We start from the raw sequence: 20,855 nt of genomic DNA on the forward strand, positions 1-20,855 counted from the left end.
CATCCAAAGTCCATAGTTTACATGGACCTTTTTTTGGTTTGTTTTTAACTGGCAAGATTGAAAGTGGCTTTCTGGACTCAGAAATGAGGACTGACTAAAAATGAATAGTGTACTTTTATTTGGAAAGACAAAGACTGGGAAATGATTATAAAAATCAAAAAAAGTCTTGAAGAGGACAGGATAATATAGTTATTATTCTAGAACTAAGAGTGCTATCTCTGAGTTTGAGAGATGAGTTTTAAGGCAGAATTATGTATGTATGTATGTACATAGACATGTGAGAGAAAGAGTATATGTATGTATCCTGAGATTTCACATGATAAGAACTGTAGTTGTAAAGCTCACTGTCTCATGTTGTATATGGACATTACTTAAGAAAAGTTGTAGGGACGTTCCAGATTAGTAAGTCCATATTGGATAGATAGATAAGGAGTAGGGTATATTGCACAACAGTGTTTCCTTGTGACAGGATGCCTGACTTTAAAGAATGAGGGTTAATGCAGACTTATAAGGGAGAGATGAAAGTCCCAGTCTAATATGTAGATGAAAGGTACTAACATTTATGAAATAGCTATTACTGGCTACTATTAACGGTTTTGGGTGCTGTACATATCACTCTGGAAGATATGGTATTATGTCTATGATACAGAAGTGAGGAAACTGAGTTAAATATCTTGCTAGGTCTTCTCATATCTGAACGGATTTAGAGTCAAAACCTTTTTGACTCCAAAGCATGCAATGTCCGTGTATATCCTGTCACATAATGTGCCCAGGATAGCTTTTAAACCAGTGCATTATCAGATCCAGAAATCTTACCCTTTAATTCCTTGGTTTAAACAGTTGAACTGTGTCAACATATACTGAGTAGTAAACAAATTAAATCTGCAAAAAGTTTTTTTGTAAAGAGCCAGATAGTAGATATTTTAGGCTTGCAGGTCAGATGGTCTATGTAGTCAGTGTTCAGCTCTGCTGTAGAAGTGTGAAAGCAGCCACAGGCAAAATGTAAAAGAATATTTAGCTATCTTTCAATAAAACTTTATTTACAAAAATAGGTGGCAGGCCAGATTTGTCCTGTGGACTGTATCAACCTCTGAACCAAATGCTATGGCTCTTGGTGTTTGAAAATGGAGCTGGAAACATTACTTGCATGCATGGTGCCTTTCCTCTTTCCAATATATCAACAATTTAATAAAATACTTCCTTCTCCTTAATTTACATTTCCCCTGTGGAGAAGGAACTAACTATTGGAGCGAGTTATTTCTTATTTTAATGACTCTTGCTGTCTGCCTGGTTTTATTTTTAACATACCTTCCCTTAAAAATATTTTTACTTTGTTTCAGCACTTTAGATGTATGTATTTCCATTGGACTTCCATTGCTGCATGTACCACGTTAATCATACATGCCATTCCTGAGAAACTGATTGGTAGTTGATTTGATTTGGTAGTAGTCTTGACTGGTAGTGCTTTGCCTCAGCTCAGTCTGTTTCCTTGAGAAAAGGGTTCGTGTATGCTTTAGTCTTAACCATTACAAAGTGATCACCTCAATAAGTCTATTTACCATTTGTCACCAAGGAAATGTAACATTTCTTTACCAAATGTATATTGGGCCATTCCTAATATAGCTTCTACTATTAATACTACACTGCTGCCACTGGCTATCAGTTTTTGGATCACTAACAACCATACTAAGTAAGCATTCATTCATTGTGTTAAATACTCAAGTAACTCTGCTCTACACAGGGAAACTTAAACTCAGCATGGTTTAATGACTTTCATGATACCCCATCGCTAGTTAAGTGTTTGAGTGCACACTCCAGCCTATATCTCTGTTATCCCAGTGTGGATCTTTTCTCCGTGATAGCATTTTCACACTTCCTCCCAGTAGACAGACATGTGTTAGGCTACTCTAAAAAACATCAGTGCCTGCATAGTTATTTTTCTCATTATTTATTCAACAATCACTTGTTGAGTGCCTACTGTATACTCTTCAATGCTTTTTCATTACTTGTTTAAAGAGCAAACTTCTATTTCTTTTTAAAAATTAATTAATTTATTTTTGGCTGTGTTGGGTCTTTGTTGCTGCACACGGCCTTTCTCTAGTTGCAGTGAGCGGGGGCTACTCTTCGTTGTGGTGCACGGGCTTCTTGTTGTGGCTCGTGGGCTCTAGAGAGCAGGCTCAGTAGTTGTGGCTCACGGGCTTAGATTGCTCCGTGGCATGAGGGATCTTCCCAGACCAGGGCTTGAACCTGTGTCCCCTGCATTGGCAGGCAGATTCTTAACCACTGCACTACCAGGGAAGTCCCCAAACTTCTGTTTTTAAAAAACAACTTTATTGAGTTGTATCTTACACATCATGAAATTCACCCATCTCAAGTGTACAATTCAATGATTTTTAGTAATTTTCTGTATTGTGCAACTATTAGCATGAGTCAGTTTGGTAATATTTTCATCCCCTCTGTAAGATTCCTCTTGACCATTTACAGTTAATCCCCATTCACACCCTTAGTCCCAGTCAATGACTGATCTATTTCCTGTTTGTTTTTTTGTTTTTGTTTTTTTTTTTTGGAGGGGGGAGCGGGCGTGCTTGCATGCGGCTTGCAGTTCCCTGACCCGGGATCGAACCTGTGCCCCCTGCAATGGCATCGTGGAGTTCTAACCACTGGACCGCCAGGGAATTCCCTACTTTCTGCTTTTAAATTTGGCTTTTCTGGACATTTCATATAAATGCAGCCATATAGTATGTGACGTCTTTTGTTTGCCTTCTTTATCTTCAAATGTTTTTTGAGGTGTCATCCATGATGTAGTATGTGTCAGCAGTTTGTTCTGTTTTATTGCTGAATTGTCTTGCATTTTATGGATATATACCACGTTTTGTCTAACTACTCACAGTTGAAGGATGTTTGTTGGTTACAGTTTTTGGCTATTAGAAATAATGCTGCTATGAACATTTGCATGCAAGTTTTTCTGTGGACACAGTTTTTCATTTCTCTAGGAGTAGAATTGCTGAATTGTATGTACGTTTTATGTTAAACTTTTGGAGAAACTCAAACTGTTTTCCAGTTTGGTGCATCATTTACATTCCCACCAGCAATGTACAAGGGATTCCAATTTCTTTACATCCTCGCCAACATTTGTTCTTATTTTTCTTATATAATATAGCGATTCTAGGAGGCCTGAAATGGTTATGTCATTGTGGTTTTAATTTGCATTTCCCTAATGACTAATGTATAGCATCTTTTTATGTGCTTATTACCATTTGTTTACCTTTGGTGAAATGTCTGCTTATATTTTTTGCCCATTTTTGGACGTGTGTTGTTTGTCATTATTATTATAGAGTTGTAAGAGTTGTTTATATATTCTGGATATGACTCCTTTATCAGATACGTGTTTTGCATATACATGTTTTCTTTTGGTCTTTTGCTTGTCTTTTTATTTTTATGCTACCCTTTTATTTTGTTTGGTTTGGTTTTCTGTTTGTTTTTGTTTGGATTTTTTTGGGGGGGGCTGCTCTGCATGGCCTGCGGGATCTTATTTCCTGAACCAGGGATCGAACCCGCACCCCCTGCAGTGACAGTGTGGAGTCTTAACCACTGGACTGCCAGGGAAATCCCATCTTTTTATTTTTATTTATTTATTTTTATTTTTAAATGGTTGTTTTTGAAGTGCAGTAGTTTTAATTTTGATGAGGTCCAGTTTATCATGCTTTCTGGTATAGAAATCTTTGCCCAACTCAAGGTCTTAAAGATTTTCTCCTATGTTTTGTCCTAAAAATTTTATTGCTTTAGCTCTTAAAGTCTTTGATCTATTTTGAATGAATTTTGTGTGTGAGGTGATGGTTCATCTTTTTGCACGCACCGTTTTCCCCAGCAAAGTTTTGAAATTTTTAGTATGTAGGTCTTAAATGTCTTTTGTTGAACTAGTTAATGTATATTTTATTTTTCTTGAATGGAATTCTAGTTTTGTTTTGGATTGTTTGTTGCTTGCAAGCATTTAGTTTTATCATCGTGGTAGAATTCCTATCTTCTTAAAATAAATTCTTCCTGTCCTTTAAATTCAAGGTTGTATGTGCCCTTAGTTCTTTAAGAAAAGCAAAGATCAAACAAAATGGTTTTCTCTGTGCCTGCCTGAACTGCAGTAGCTGTTTCTAATTTATTGTTCAGTAACCTGTATTAATTTCCAGTTGTTTACTAGTCATGTGTGCCCCTTTAGGCACTTCTCTGTTCTAAATGGAAATGTAGTGTTTTGTGACACCTGGTTCTCTGAAGGTGACTTGTCATCTGTAAAACTAACCATGAGAAAATTAACTTAGTTAGGATTCAGTATTACGCACTAAAGACAGTTACTCTTAGGCTTATTTTTATTTAGGGCTACCTGGCTGTGATATTAGTGAGTGGATTGGGGAGAACTTATTTTATAAACATTTTGGTGAGCAGCATTGCCTCCGCCTGTAATAAATACAGAGCCAGATGTTGGGGACCTTTGGAATTTTTCTTTGAACGGCAAAGAAGGCAGGGCTTTGCCCATTAGGCATCTACTAAATCTCTGAGTACAGAAAGCAAAACAAGATGAATGAAAACATTCCACATAGCAAGAGGATGGAATACTAGATGGCTAGAAATACTAGAAAACCCTTTGTATAAAGTAACTGAAGCACATCTTAATTTATCATGGTATACTTTTGTCCATCCATTTACTTTTAATCTGTATGTGTCTTTATTTTTAAAGTGTTTCTTGTGGACAGCATATAGTTGGATTACATTTTTTAAAATAAATTTATTTATTTTATTTATTTATTTTTGGCTGCGTTGGGTGTTAGTTGCTATGCACAGGCTTTCTCTAGTTGTGGCGAGCGGGGGCTGCTCTTCCTTGTGGTGTGTGGGCTTTTCATTGCGGTGGCTTCTCTTGTTGCGGAGCACAGGCTCTAGGCACGTGGGCTTCAGTAGTTGTGACACAAGGGCTCAGTAGTCATGGCTTGCGGGCTCTAGAGTGCAGGCTCAGTAGTGGCTCACAGGCTTAGTTGCTATGCGGCATGTGGGATCTTCCCAGACCAGGGCTCGAACCCATGTCCCCTGTGTTGGCAGGTGGATTCTTAACCACTGCGCCACCAGGGAAGTCCCTGCATTACATTTTTTGATCCACTCTGACAGTCTCTTTAATTGGTTCATTTAGACCATTGACATTCAAAGTGATTATTGATATAGTTGGGTTAATATTTACCATATCTGTTGTTTTCTTTTTTTTCTTTATTTCTGTCTTCCGCTCTTTTTCTGCCTTTTGTGGTTTTAATTGAGCATTTTATATGATTCCATTTTATTCCCTTTCTTAACCTATCAGTTATACTACTTCCTTTTTTAAAAATTTTTTTTTAGTGTTGCCCTAGGATCATTATACATTTACAGTTAATCCAGTTCCACTTTCAGATAAGACTATACGACTTCACATGTAGTGTGAGGACCTAAAATAATAAAATAATCTTAACCTTTTCCTCCCATCCTTTGTGTCATTGCTGTCATTCATTTCAGCTATATAAAGCATATGTGTGTATATATATATGTATATGATATAAACATAAGCATACATAATTGAATACATTGTTGCTATTATTTGAACAAACTGTTGTCAGATCAATGAAGAATAAGGTAAATAAAAGTTTTTATTTTACTTATTCCTTTTTTGATGCTCTTCCTTTCATTATATAGATCAGTTTCTGGCCTGTATTATTTATACTTCTCTCTGAAGAACTTCTTTTGATATTTCGTGCAAGTCACATCTACTGGCAACAAATTGCATCAATTTTTGTTTGCCTGAGAAAGTCTTTATTTCTCCTTCACTTGTGAAGGATAATTTTGCAGGATACAGAATTCTAGGTTGGTGGGTTTTTTCCTCTCAAAACTTACAGTCTTCTCTTCTTGCTTGCATACTTTTTGAGGAGAAGTCGGCTGTAATTCTTATCTTTGCTCCTCTGTAGGTGGGGTGTTTTCCCCCCTGTGGCTTCTTTCAGTATTTTTTCTTTATCTTTGATTTTCTATAGTTTGAAAATGATAGTTGGAGGAGTAGTTTTTTTGGTCTTTATCTTGCTTGGTGTTCCCTGCACTTTCTGGATCTGCTGTTTGGTGTCTGGCATTAGAGAAATCCTGAGTCATTATTGTTCCAGATATTCCCTCTGTTCCTTTCTCTCCTCCTTCTCCTTCTGGTATTCCAGTTATGTGTATGTTACACCTTTATAGTAGTTGTCCCACAGTCCTTGGATTTTGCTTTTCCCCAGTCTTTGTTCTCTTTCCTTTTTGGTTTTTGAGGAATCTATTGATAGATCCTCTAGCTTAGAGATTCTTTCCTCATCTGTGTCCAGTTTGTTAACAAGCCCGTCAGAGGCATTCTTCGTTTTGGTTATAGTGTTTTTTGTCTCTAATATTTCTGTTTGGTTCTTTCTTAGGATTTCCATCTCTCTGCTTACATTGCCTGTCTGTTCTTGCATGCTGTCTACTTTATCCTTTAGAGCCCTTAGCATATTAATCATAATTGTTTTAAATTCCCAGTCTGATAATTTCAACATCCCTGCCATGTATGTTCCTGATGTGTGTTCTTACTCTTCAAATTTTATTTTTTGCCTTTTGATATGTCTTGCAGTTTATCTTTGATAGCCATGCCTGGTACATCGAGCGAAAGGAACTGCTGTAAATAGGTTTTTAGTAATGTGGTGGTGAGGTGTGGAGGGAGGGGAAATGTTCTATAGACCTATGATTAGGTCTCAGTCTTTTAGTGAGCCTTTGCCTCTGGACTGTCAACTTCACAAGTGTTTCTTAGTTTTTTTCCTCCTCCCTTTAGTGGAACAGGATAGTTTGAATAGGTTGGAGTTGTGTATTTCAGGGTCATCCACACTGAGCCTCTTAATTTGTCAGTTACAGTTCAGGTTTTCCTAGTCTGGTACTGGTTCAAGCAGTGGTATCCACTTGAGTCCCTGGTCTGGTTAGCGGTGATGACCTGTATGTCTGTCTCTCCAGTCTTGGGGACAGTGGTTTGCTCTGTCTTCCTCTGTCTTGTGGATCTAAGAAGAATTGTTGGTTTTTCAGCTTTTTGCTTGTTGTTAGGGTGGAATGGTGACTTCCACACTCCTTACATGTGGAGCAGGAAACCTGCACATATACAAAACACTTAAGCCTTTGATTTCTGTGGAAATGTTGTCATAGGACAGAGCTCTATGAAATCCACTACCGTCAAAATATTATAGAAAAACTTTGTGAAATCACTAGGAGGCTCCCTTAAAGAGCCTACATGAAATGTTCCTTTTAAAATGGGGTTAAAATTCACACACTTTCAGGGCCCATCTCCAGGGGATAGTAATTTGGGTATTAGCACATGTAGGTGTGTAAACTGTAGTGAACTGGAAAACACCTTTCTGCATATCCCCCATATAAAGGAGCTGCAGTCCACAAATAATGATGGTCTACTATTTGCCAGGTACCTTTTGAAAAACAACCAGAAAACCACATTTTTAAGCAAAAATTTACTTTAACCATTGGTTTAATGTTTAAAGAAAATTATTTGGCCTGAGCAAAATATTCCCGTTGACTGTTAGTTTGCCATTTATAATATAGTACCTGGAGAAATTTCAGATTAGTATACTTCCTTTCTCAATAATAAAAGCTGTGTGTGTATATGTGTGTCTGTGTATCCTGTCTGGCATCCAAGGACACCAAAGCCAAAAATCAAAACTTGGGGGCGGGTGTATAAATCTACCCAGTAGTCACTCCAGCCCTTTATGTTATGGATTAGTCAGTATGCTTTTGGCCACAGTAACAGAAAATCCAACTAATAGTGGCTTAAACAATAAGCGCATTTGTTGGCTCGTATAACTGGAAGTATAGGGGTAGGGCAGTGCTCAGGGTTGGTTCCTGTCATTCAGTCTTGTCATCACGGACCTGGCCACCTTCCATGTTTATTTTTTTAAAGTGAAAGAGAGTTTATTTAGAGAGATACACATTCCGTAGGTAGAACGCTGTTGTCTCCTACCTTGCATGTTAGTTTGGGTGTTTGTCAGGCCTTTTAAGAGTTTGTTTCTCTGTTGATATGTTACTTTTCCCTAAGTGCCTTTGTTAGTGACCAGGTTCTTAACCTTTAAATGGTTTTCAAAGCTTTGTCCGTTCATGCTGTTCCTTCTTCTTAACCACTTGCTATTATCACACTCTCCCAGTACCTGCTGACTTACCCGATTACCACCTCTTTGCCTGTTTGTCCCCTACCTCAAGCCAGGGTAGAAAGAATTGTTTTTGAAATGAAATAAAGAGCAGCCATATGGCTACTATTCTCTTTTCTTATAAACCTCCTCTCACCTTTCCTTAAAGAAATGTTTTCCTTTGGATTAACAAATACAGAATTTTGACAAGAAAAACAATGTCCTTTAGCACAGGGTCGGCAGCCTATTAGGAACCGGGCTGCACCACAGGAGGTGAGCGGCGGGCAAAGCGAGTGAAGCTTCAACTGCCGCTCCCCATCCCTCCCCATCACTTGCATCACCACCTGAAGCATCCTGCCCGCCCCCACGCCCCCATCCCGGCCCCGTCCGTGGAAAAATCGTCTTCCATGAAACCTGTCCCTGGTACCAAAAAGGTTGGGGACCGCTGCTTTAAAGAAAATTATATAACTGAGTCTGAAAATGAGTCTCATGTAGTTGCAAGGGCAGTGACAGATTCTGGCCATGATAATTTGGGGTTTTGTGTCTTTGGACAAGCATTTCACCTCTTTGGACAAGCATTTCACCTCTTTGGGTCTTAATTTTCTGTTACATAAATGGGAATTTAAAACTCCCTTTCCATAATGCCAGTGAGAATTTGATAGAAGGTGGATATGAAATACTTCTAGCATAGAGCCTGGCCTAGGACAAATCAAATGCTCAGCAAGTAGTTTTTATTTTTATTTATCTATTTAAACAAAATTTAACGTTGAGCCATTTCCTTTCGGTTCCACTGTTTTCACTGAGACCCAGACCTTTGAAACTGGGCCCTGGAATTCTGTGGAGAAATCCAAGCTGAGTATCTTTTTGTAGCTGCCATTAAACTCCAGACCAGACGTTCATTAAAACTCTGTAGAAGTTAACAGGCAGTTCATGTTGGGTGACTTTTCTCATGGCTCCTGAATTGTTATTTACCTACACTCTTTGCGGTTTAACTGGTATTTCTTACCTACTTTGCAATGTAGGAATGGGGGGAAAAGAAACAGAAAAAGGGCTTCACATCCTTTTTATAGTACAATCTAAAGTTTAAAAAGAAACCCTCTATTGTAAAAAAAAAAAAATTGAAAATATATACTCATAATTTTAAAATTCTGTTTTATCTTTTGATAGGCATTTCAGTCTTACCTCTGTTGTATGTGTCTCGGATTCACAATGATTATTGCCTTGTCAGCAGTCAAAACGGCAGTATCGGTAGCCTGAAAGTTGTTGCTACTGCAATCACTTCAGGCCCTGTTCCAGTAGAAGGAGTTAGATGCTGCCCATTCCTGGTGAAGAGCGGGAAAACCTTCCATTTCAAAGCACACGCCCTTTTTTTCTATCCCTTATGTCTAATCCTTGGCCTTGGTTGCCTTAGTGATTTTCAGACTACTATTTAGAGGCAAAACCGTGCCTTTAAAGCTTTTTTGGGAGGTCCACTATATAAAACAGACTAATCTGGGTACCCTAAAAAACGAACAGATTTTTTTTTTTTTTTAAGGGAGAGTTTCAGATGGGAGTGGGGATTATCCACTGATGGCAGGAAATCTCCACGGAGGTCAGAGTGGAAAACCACTGAAGTCCCTGTGCATTTTGTCTTTTCTGATCCTGGTGCTCAGGTGCTGGTTCACACAGCAGGACCTTTCCTCATCATTTTATTTACTATAAAGGAGGCTATACTAACCATTGCTCCATTATTGCTAGCAGTCTCCTATCAATGGTTAGTTAACAGCATTCCCCTCTCAATTTTTGTGCAAAAGGTTTCTTCCAGCTTGGTGAGTTTGTCTTTATGAAAGTCGTGGCACTAATAGAATTGAATCTTAACCACGAAAGCAGCAGAATTGAAAAGAAATCAGAGATGATGCAGGATTTCATGTATAGGATGCTTTTTCCTCTCTTGAACAGAGTTCGTTAAGAATGAGTCTTGAGTTCTCCTGTTCTGTAACCAACAGGAGGACTCACAAATGGCAGTGGAAGATACATCTCTGCTGCTCCAGGCGCTGAAGCCAAGTACCGCAGCGCAAGCAGCGCCTCCAGCCTCTTCAGCCCCAGCAGCACCCTTTTTTCCTCTTCCCGTTTGCGATATGGAATGTCTGATGTCATGCCCTCTGGCAGGAGCAGGCTTTTGGAAGATTTTCGAAATAACCGGTATCCCAATTTACAACTGCGGGAGATTGCTGGGCATATAATGGAGTTTTCCCAAGACCAGCATGGGTCCAGGTGAGGACTTGGCTTTGCCACTTAAGGTAACTGAAATCTTCATGCCTTAAATTCCATGCTTCAGATAAGGTATACGTTAAGTAAATTGCCATATAATAACTGAAACAAAGTTTGCTTTGTAGTATGCTTCCTGTTACCTATTTCAGAGGGATGTGGCTATGAGAGTCCCCAGATATACAAGTGATTGAGAATAGCCATCTAGTAATCTGGATCACATGCTGAAACAAACCTTTTTACCCTTCTGAAAGATTAGTGTGGTGTTCCTTTGTTCATGAGAACCTCCCAGAATGTCTGCAGTTTAAGAAATACAGAAACACTAACACAAAGACATGTGTACACTTTTGCTACTTTAATCCCTATTAAGAATCTCACTCTCAGAGAGACAGTATTCACATGCAAATTTGGATCTCTGGGCTCAGGAGTAAGGTGGTGCCACCACTTTTCTTTGTTGTTCCATTCTGTAGAAGTGAGAGTCTGCACAGAGGTTCGAAGATGCTATTATAAAACACAGAATATAGCTTTGGTTAATTACCCCTCTCTGTTCCAATGGGCTTCACAGAAAGCGACCCTGGTCCTCAGGAAAAAGCAGGTTTATGGTGACACCATCCATCTTTCTCTCTCCCTTTCTCTTTCTTTCTCTCTGACAGTTCCACCAAAACAACTCCCAAAGAACCTACCTCCTCTTTAAGTTCTGCCAGCTTGCTGCTGGGCAAGGATTTCTCATATTTAGATCCTAAAGGCCAGGTTGGGAGAAGAACATGGTTTTTCTGATATAGTCACCTGAGCTAAAAAAGGCAAACTGAATAGCTACTACTTTAGAAAGACACTGCACATAGATGACAACTGTTCCACATCATTAATAAATATGTACTGCTTCATATGAATGTGAGTTAAAGACTATAATAAGGACCATAGGCTTTGAGTTTATTGATGCTGGACTGGTTCCTAAAAGAAAAAGTCCGGTAGAGTTCTCCCTGTGTTGTGCCTGCTTTCACCCTCTTCTCTCTTTTCCTGCCCCCACTTTTCAGCTCCCCCTCAATCCCACACATAAATGCATGTCCTATTGTAATGAAGTATACTAAAATTTAAATATACTTCTAAAAGCTCAGTTAAATTAGGGGATACTTCACAATATAACTTTTTTTTCCTTTTCAGTAATTCTTCAATTTGAAGTGAGCTCAAGTGATTTATTTAAATAACACTATTGTGCGTGTGTGTATATGCATATGCACACACATACATTTAGTTTCAGAACTGACACATTATATAAATTGAGCTAATCTTGATATACTTTCCAAGTCTTCCTAAAATGCTGTGATTGCCCTTTTTACTATGTACTTCAGATTCATTCAGCTGAAACTTGAGCGTGCCACACCAGCTGAGCGCCAGCTCGTCTTCAATGAAATCCTCCAGGCCGCTTACCAGCTTATGGTGGATGTATTTGGAAATTACGTCATTCAGAAGTTCTTTGAAGTAAGCCTTTGTTCTTTCTATCCTTTGACTTTAGACAGTCTCCATAGCTTTTTGATTTTCATTAGCTGTTTTTAGAATCGCAATTTCATTCCAGTCCTCAAAATGAAGCGTGAGTGGTCTTTTTGAAGCACATTTAAATGTTTCTCCAGTTCATTAGCAGTAGTGTATCATTTAAATACCCAAGCAGATGATGCTAGTGTATTTTAGAAATGTGTTTGTAGGCCCATTCTCCCCATTTAGGATCCTGTACAATATTTCTGATTGCTAAAATAGTTTCACTAAAAGTGTCATTTTTGGAGGAAAAATCCTTGTAAGATAATTTTAGCAGGACCACAGTAAAGTTCTGAAAATGATTTTTTAAAATGGATTCCTAGAGAATTATCTTTGAATACCAACTCTGGTGTTTTTCATCATAAACCACAGTCATGAGGATTGTTAAATGCTGCTTCTTGGGTGTTCCTTCAGCCTTAGTTACTTATTGTTCCTTCATTAATGTGGATAATGTCCACTCTTGTTATCATTTTCCTTGGAAAGGATTAAGGAGATTGTTGGATTAATGTCTATTTCCTCTTCTAAACTAAAATGTCAGAAAGGCAGGGATTTTTTTGCTAACCATTGTAGCTGTGGTGTACTGGTATCAACAACCCCATTATAAATCCAGAAAGGAGTGAAACATTGAGATGAAACATCCGGTATGGGGGGGAAATGCTGCAACTCTGCACATTACCTGCACCCCAACAAAAATTTGTAAACTTCTTACATCTTATTTTGTTTGGTTTGTGTGAAGATTTAAAAAATGGCTCACTCACAGCCTCTATCTTCCCAGCTTTTCTCATAAAGACCTAAGTTCTTTGACTCTGAATTCTCCAGCTACGGATTAAGAAATCAACATAAACACGACTCTTGTAATTTTGACTTTCAAATGCCGTTTTACTGCCATTTTGTCACAGATATAAAAATAGATCTCCAGCTCCAGAGGTTAATGCAGCTAGGGGTGGCTGAATGAACAGTGGGTTATAGCAGTATGATTTGGGGACAAGCTAGAGAACTTCTCTGACTTAGAGAATGTCCCTGGACTTCAGTTCCTTTGTATGGAAAATGAGTGGGTTGGGCAGCCTTATTCATAATGTCTCTTCCAGTCTCACATGCTATTCAAATGAAAATAAAAAGCCAGGGATGGAGAAACATTCTAGGAAGAGTTTTAACACTGCTGTCATACCCCTTGATTTTACTAACTTTCTCCCTATTCTGTTGACTTGTATAAATAGACATTATCAATTCTTATAGTAATATAGAACAGTGTATTCAGAGCAGTGTGCATGTGTGCTTTGGCTTAAACTTCATAGAGATGAAAGAAGAACTCGTTTTCAGCTTATGGGGTTCAGACAACTGAAGTGATGTAGATTTGTTGCAAGAAGTTCTTGAATCTTCCCCAGACATTGTCTAAAGCCTTAATAAACAGTGTCTTCCACATGTACTGTTGTTTTAAGAATAAATGTAAATGCTCTTGGACATATAGGTATATTTAATAGTATTGATGAGTTAAGGGCAGCTTTGAGGAATTGCCTATTTGTTTAACAGATACTAGTAGTGAAACTACTCCAGTTGGATATCTGAGAAGTTTTTTAACATTAAAAAGAGTTCCTCATAATCAGAGGCTGATAACAACTGGTTTGAAGAAACAAAGGCTTTCTAAACAAAAGGTTTAGTTTATCATAGAATACAGGGCTAAAAGAGGTATGCCAATGGTTGATACAGAATAATGAATGCTTTGCTTTCTCTGGTTTCTTTCTTTCTACCTAAGTAATGGTGTTCACCCACACATTATGTCTAGTTTGGCAGCCTTGAACAGAAGCTGGCTTTGGCTGAACGGATTCGAGGCCATGTCCTGTCACTGGCACTGCAGATGTATGGCTGCCGTGTTATCCAGAAAGCTCTTGAGTTTATTCCCTCAGACCAGCAGGTAATTGTAAGTTTCCCCTTTAACTTTTCTCTTGGTGTTTGATGTTTCTTCATGGTACATGTAGTGAACCATGTAAGTTTGTCAGTCTTTAGTTTTCTTTCACAGTCTTTCTTTGGTGCTTGTGGCTACCTTCTGTGCATGGCAGGCATGAACCGTGCAATTAATTTTGTAAGTTTATAGTGGATCAAGTGTCTTATGTTAAAACCAGTTGTTTCAAACACTCTTCCCTTTGACAAGACCTTAGTCTTTAGTAGGTGTGATTTTAGAGGTGGGTTTTTTGTTTGGCAAGAGTTGAAGCAGGTAAGGTTGTCCTTTTCTTCTACCTGAACTGACCACCTCAACAGACAAAACTTTTTTCCAACCCACCTTCCAGTTTTCTTCACTTGCACCCTCTTATTCATTCATTCCACCACTGTTTACTGAATGAGCGCACCTGCCCAGGGCAGGCGCCTGGCCTGGAGCGTTGACCTGGTGCCCACTGTGTGCCAGACGTCATCACAGAGATGGCCGAGACTGAGCCCTGCCCATGGAGCACGCGTGGGGAAGGGTGACGGGAAGCAGTGGTGAGACGTGAGAGCACGTGCCCGAGGCTTTGAGGGGAGGCTTTGCAGGGGGAGAAGTCCTGGGCTACAGAGGAGGTAGGGGAAAAGGGACAGAAATCTGAACTGTTGGGTGCTGTGAGTGGGAGCTGGCACAGAAAGCACGTGAAGAGGCCAGTGGCCTCAGAGCAGTCATGCAGCAGGTCCAACGGGCCCCACACAGACCACGGGGCCCGGGAAGCCTGACCAGCCTACAGGCAGGTGTGCCACACTGTGTCTGCGCTAGGCAGTGCCGTGAGCCTTCAGGTGCTGCTGATCTGAACGCTCCGCCTTTGGGCTGTGAACTCACTCAGCCCTTCTCGATGGAGGGGATGGCCGTGGTCTGGCAATGATGAGCCACTTGCCCTCTCTGAGAACAAAGTTCAGTAATGAGAATCTTTGTTATGGACTCAAGTTCTGAGCCAGACGAGGCACCCACCACTTCCAGTTCAAAACAAAGCACAACAGAACACTGCGCTGGTGTCAGCAATGGCAGCTGAAGGCTGGGGAGTCCAAAGTCCTTAAGCCGTGAGACTCAGATAGGCATGTCAAGACGCTGGTGAAGGCAGAGGGAATGTTGGAGACACACGGCATGTTGGGAATTCATTCATTTAGTGCCAGTACTGGAGATACAGCAGTAATAGGGGTGCTGTGTGTGAGTAATTAGAAGCAGGGGTGAAGCTACTAGTTTGTTTTCTTTTAATGTTCAGATTGTTGTCAGTTTTAATTTTCCCTGGGATGTTCAGGGATGAAAATTTGATGGCTGAATCTTTCCTCTTTAATTTTCTTGTTTGATTTGAATATGGAACTTTTTTTCCTCTCTTGACCATAATGCCCGCTTACTGAAAGCAAGCAGGAAATTATGGTTTCCCAGGTATTTTCCCCATCTTTGCCCTCTCCCAGGATTACGATAAATTGTTGATTTTGTCTCCAGCTTTTCAGATTTTACTTTTTTTTTTTTTTTGATTTTCTGATCCAATGGCTACATTGTAGTAGTTTTTTTACCCCCCTTTCCTTTCCCCGTGGCAATTGTTCTTTCTACCTGCTCTTCCTGCATATCTTTTCCTGGTCTGGTTTCTCTGTGATTCTTGTTCTGGGTCTAAACTACTGTTCTGGCTATGAATAATTTACTCTTTTCCAGATGTAAGTGTATTTTAGCTAAAATAAACTCATCTCCAGTGGAGTTCTTACCTCTTTGGGCTCAAGAAAATATTCAGGGAAGCCCCCTCCCCTTTATTTTGATTATTAGAAGTGTCCCTTCGGTTTATCTCTATATAGGCATCCGTCTCTATTTATCATTCCCATAATTATATTTCCGTAATAAATTATTCTTTTCTGACATTTGATTAATTGCTTCAGGAAACTTTTCTGAGTCTCTTGTGTTTTGCTTGTTTAGTCCCCGGCGTTGTAGTCTTGAATTTCTTTAATTAGAAAACCGTTTAGTTGCTTTGACATGTTTAATATCTCAGGGATTTAAGACACTGCATTCACAAACGTCCCCATTGTGAACTGGCTTGTAGTCTTCTACCATAAATATGGAGTCAGCACAGTGGAACTAATATAGAGAGATTGTATATAGCAAGGAAATGGGGCAGCGAGTACCAGGGCCCAGCCGTGGTACAGGTCAGCTTAAGGATGCCTGAGACCTGAGGCAGCAAGTTGGGGGATGGGGTCCAGTCAAAATCCCAATGCACCTACACACACACACAAATACACACACACACACACACACACACACACACAGAGTCACTTACTCATCGTTTGGCCTCTTTTTTTAAAAAAATTATTTTATTTATTTATTTTTGGCTGCGTTGGGTGTTCACTGCTGCACACGGGCTTTCTCTAATTGTGGCGAGCGGGGGCTACTCTTCTTTGCGGTGTGCGGGCTTCTCATTGCAGTGGCTTCTCGTTTCAGAGCACGGGCGCTAGGTGCGTGGGCTTCAGTAGTTGTGGCTCGCGGGCTTTAGAGCTCAGGTTCAGTAGTTGTGGCTCGTGGGCTCTAGAGCTCAGGCTCAGTAGTTGTGGCGTGCAGGCTTATTTGCTCCACGGCATGTGGGATCTTCCCAGACCAGGGCTCAAACCCATGTCCTCTGCATTGGCAGGCAGATTCTTAACCACTGCGCCACCAGGGAAGTCCCTGGTCTTCTGTATTTCCCTGAGTTTGGACACTTTTCATTAACTGAGAGTATTGCTCCAGCTGATGTTGCAGTCAGTCTGGCCTGGTGGGAAGATCATTTTGGAGCCACAGACCGGGCTAGAATTCTGATTCAATCACTGTCTGTAGTTTTACTACATTACTTAACCCCTCTCAGGCTCAATATCTTCATATATTCACATATATGGGTGGAGGAAGGTGTGCAGGGCAATATTTGACAGGTGGTTTGCTGACATGGTCTGTTTTGCCACACACAGGAATCAGATTGCTTGGGTTTGAATCGGAGCAAGTCTAGGTCTGTGATTTTTAACAAGTCAGCTGACTTGTCTGTGACTTGATTTCCTCATCTGTAATAGTGTCCACTGCATAGGATTGTGAGGCAGATTGTGAGTCAAAGCATGTTAAGCACTTAGAGGTCTGCTTAGCCTAGAGTAAACTCTAGATTAACTACTATCATTTTTAGTAATGTGTACTTTACAGGGTTCTCATGGTGAAAACATGAATTGTATGTGAAATTCTCTAATACAGTGTAGTTGATTTGATATCGGCTCATTTATAATTTGAAGATGACTGCACTTTTTTGGTGACTCCCAGAGAGGTCTTTTGCAAGTTAGAGAACTTTTCTTAAGACTGGTTATTATTGGGCTTCTCTGGTGGCACAGTGGTTAAGAATCCGCCTGCCAATGCAGGAGACACGGGTTCGAGCCCTGGTCTGGGAAGATCCCACATGCTGTGGAGCAATTAAGCCCACGCGCCGCAACTACTGAGCCTGTGCTCTAGAGCCCGCGAGCCACAACTACTGAGCCTGTGTGCTCCACAATAAAAGAAGCCACTGCAATGAGAAACCCGCGCACTGCAACGAAGAGTAGGCCCCCCCCCCCGCAACTAGAAAAAGCCTCCGTGCAACAGCAAAGACGCAGTCAGCCAAAAATAAATAAATAATTTTTTTTTTTAAAAGAGAAAAGAATCAAAATAAAATAAAGACTGGTTATTATTGTAGGAAGTTTGTGAACGTGTGGAAAAACCCCAGTCTTTGTTTGTTACCAGGTTGTCAGAGTGCCACAGCTTAGTCGTCCCACTTTCATTGTCATGGATTCCCTGCTCAGTGTTTTTGTGTTTGGTGAGGATAACGTTGACCGTCCAGGTGTTCGCTCTCTGTGATTCTGGTGGTGCTTTATTTCCTTGTCTCCAATAGAATGAGATGGTTCGGGAACTAGATGGCCATGTCCTGAAGTGTGTGAAAGACCAGAATGGCAATCACGTGGTTCAGAAATGCATTGAATGTGTGCAGCCCCAATCTTTGCAGTTTATCATCGATGCGTTTAAGGGACAGGTAAGTGCCTTAGGAAAGAAATAAGGGAAACAAGTTGATGGATGTTTCCATTGTGAGCAGAGAACAGGATGGGGTTTGTGGAGTGTTCTAAAGGGCTTAGTGTACTTTAGACTGCAGTAAGTAGCAGTCCTGTTCAGTGAGGTCAGGTACCTAGCTCTGTGCACCCAAGGTTCTTCCCTTAATTGTCCGTGGGTCTTCTCTCCATTATTAATGCAGATATCCGCTCATGTCAGGATGAGGTGCTGTCATCAGATATTTGAAGAATAAATTTTTTCCTTTGGTTAAGTACTATTTATCTTGATATTTAAGTTTTTATCATGTTTTAAAATTTAGGTCATTTACAGAACTAATCTTACAGGTTGTGTGTCACTATGTCCTTAAAATAAAAAGGTGCTTCTTAATTTTGGGGGGTTGGGTGGGGCAGTGAACAGGTTGGTTTGAACTCTGTTAAGTGGCACACAACCAGAGATAGCTTCCAGTTCCCTAGTGTGCTTTTAGCGCCAGCTTCCAAGCAGAGTTGATATTTTGTCATACCCTAGTGTTTCCAGAATTGCCCCTTAATTGGCTATTATAATTAATTTCTTTTGCCAAAAAACAACCTTCTCCCAGTCTCCTAAGCTAGGTGGGACAAGAGAGTAAAATACGTCTTTTTGGGTGTGTGAAATTGTTTTTGTTTTTGAAAAGGGAAAAATTGGAAATACCAAATAGATTTTCAAGTGTAGTTGTGGGTACTGCTAAAGCCTAGATTGAAATGGGATTTTAGAATTATTTAGGTTTTGGGGTTTGCTCACTTAAACTTCAGTGGTTAAGTAGATTACAGACACTAACTTGAGGGTTATTGGGATTTTCTGAGTTAATAAATGAAAGAGTAGATCTGTTTATCTTTACATTTTTGTGTGTGTGTGTGAAATGTACAAGAAAGTAAAAGAATTAAGCCACCGAATGGGAGAGAATATTTTCGGAGAGAATATTTTCAAGATGGAAAATGCCAATGAATTGATAACCAGAATATATAAAGAACTCCTGAAATCAAGGAGAGCAATACAAATTAATGCAAAAATGGGCCTAAAGCCTGAATAGACAGAAGAAACACAAATTGCTTGTAGACATATGAAAAAATAAATTCCAGTAGTAATCAGGAAAATGCAAAATAAGTCCACAGATAGTAGACCATTTTCTTTCTTTTCTCTCTCTTTTTTTTTTTTTGGCCGTGCCACGCGGCTTGTGGGATCTCAGTTTCCCAACAAGGGATTGAAACCTGTGCCCCCCCTTCAGTGGAAGCGTGGAGTGTTAACCATTGGACCCCCAGAGAAGTCCCGTAGACCATTTTCTACCATTGGTTGCTATGTACTGGCAGGGATGTGAGATCTGGATACACTGCTGGTGGGAATAGACCCATTTTGGAAAATAGTATCTTTTAAAGTTGAACATTTATATTTCTTGCGATCTAGTACTCCTGGCCTAGGTATATACCTGATGAAATGTTTGGTCATGTATTTAGACATGTTTAAAGCAGCATTATTCTCCTAATAGGAAAAGACTAAATAAACCAGACGTCCATCAGGAGAGGATTGGAACCCCCCCAAAAATCAAACCACATACTTTCCCAACATTATACTATACAGATATACAGAATAAACGATAGAAGCCCACAGTATTATAAGTAAATATTTGAAACATAATGTTGAGTGAAATAAGTCAAGTTGTTCCAGACTGTGAGTGTTTAGCGTTTTTATAAAGCTAAAATTCAGAACATTACAGTGTAGTTATGTGAAAGCATTCAGACTTTGATCCCAGCCCTTCTTTTTTCTGTTTTTAAACCCATTCTTTGACACTGTGGACTCTTAACTAAGTGTGTTTTCTATGACCTTGACCAATTCTCTATTCCTTTCTAAATAAGCTTTTTCTCAATAAGGTCCTTCTTAGCTCTGAATTTATGTACATCTATGAATTCCTAGAATGGGTTTAAGAAATGAATTTATCCTCACACATACACGCTCACCTTATTGTACGTAGAGAGAACTTAAATGCCATACTTATAATTTGGGCTTTGGAGTCAGAGTAGGAAATAAAATCCTGGCTCTGTCATTTATTACCTATATGACTGTACGCACATTATGTAAACTTCTAGGGGTTTCAGTTTTCCTATCTGTATACTGAGAATAATCATGATTATCTCTCAGGGTCATTGGGAAGATTAATGGGATAATGTATGTAAACAATACTGAAGCACTGAAAGTGGCAACTGTTATTTTTGGCTTTCTTGTTTGTGTTGGTCTGCCCTAGGTGTTTGCTTTGTCCACACATCCTTATGGCTGCCGAGTGATTCAGAGGATCCTGGAGCACTGTCTCCCTGACCAGACACTCCCTATTTTAGAGGAGCTTCACCAGCACACAGAGCAACTTGTACAGGTAGTGGAGTTGCCAGTAGAGTAACTGCAAACACCTGTGGGCTTTTGTGTTTTCTCAGCACAGGTATCTGTTCCAGAAGAGGTTAATGTGCTTAAAATGCCCATTGAAGCTCTGGGCAAGTTTTCATTTGCACCAGCCTGGTTCGTGTTTTATGAATAGGGGTAATGAGTAAAACCCTAGCCTTGGAGTTGAGATCTGCCTCTGATTCATCAAGAGATCTGCCAAGAACTGTCAAAAGCCAGAACTCTGTCATGGATTAAGCTAGCTGTGGCCACTTAGGCAGGCCATTTCGTCTATCAGTTTCATCTTTGCAAATGAACTAAGTGGATTAGTTGATTTCTTCTTTCTAGTTTTGGTACTTTGTCTTGCTTCTACTAAAATTGTCTCCCATATCATACTATTTGAACACTTTCTTCATAGAGTATGTTGTCCTGAAGCAATTTTTGGGTCAGTGTTTGTTGCTTGTTTTGGTGAGAGATGTGAGATTATAAGTGTATTAAATATTCGTTGTAGA

At 39.8% G+C, this 20,855-nt stretch overlaps 2 protein-coding genes and 1 non-coding gene across 52 annotated transcripts in view; 2 read left to right on the top strand and 1 right to left on the bottom strand.

Moving 5' to 3' along the window:
- Positions 1–20,855, bottom strand: part of TINAGL1 (tubulointerstitial nephritis antigen like 1) — a 496,849-nt gene that overhangs the window by 468,718 nt on the left and 7,276 nt on the right. The window lies entirely within an intron of this gene.
- Positions 1–20,855, top strand: part of PUM1 (pumilio RNA binding family member 1) — a 128,459-nt gene that overhangs the window by 96,880 nt on the left and 10,724 nt on the right. For 27 of the 50 annotated variants that reach the window (XM_067012786.1, XM_059037277.2, XM_067012972.1 and 24 more), the window contains 5 exons: positions 10,160–10,427; positions 11,771–11,900; positions 13,735–13,869; positions 17,792–17,929; positions 20,216–20,341. In XM_067012786.1, coding sequence (XP_066868887.1) covers positions 10,160–10,427; positions 11,771–11,900; positions 13,735–13,869; positions 17,792–17,929; positions 20,216–20,341 — 797 coding nt within the window. The remainder of the gene's footprint in view (positions 1–10,159; positions 10,428–11,770; positions 11,901–13,734; positions 13,870–17,791; positions 17,930–20,215; positions 20,342–20,855) is intronic. The other 23 variants (XM_067012818.1, XM_067012937.1, XM_067012862.1 and 20 more) reach the window with 1 other exon arrangement.
- Positions 14,784–14,868, top strand: LOC131746963 (small nucleolar RNA SNORD103/SNORD85). Its single transcript, XR_009332719.1, has one exon. It is a non-coding gene; the product is annotated as a small nucleolar RNA SNORD103/SNORD85 (small nucleolar RNA).

Source organism: Kogia breviceps, chromosome 1, assembly GCF_026419965.1.
Source record: "Kogia breviceps isolate mKogBre1 chromosome 1, mKogBre1 haplotype 1, whole genome shotgun sequence".
Taxonomy (NCBI): Eukaryota; Metazoa; Chordata; class Mammalia; order Artiodactyla; family Physeteridae; genus Kogia; species Kogia breviceps.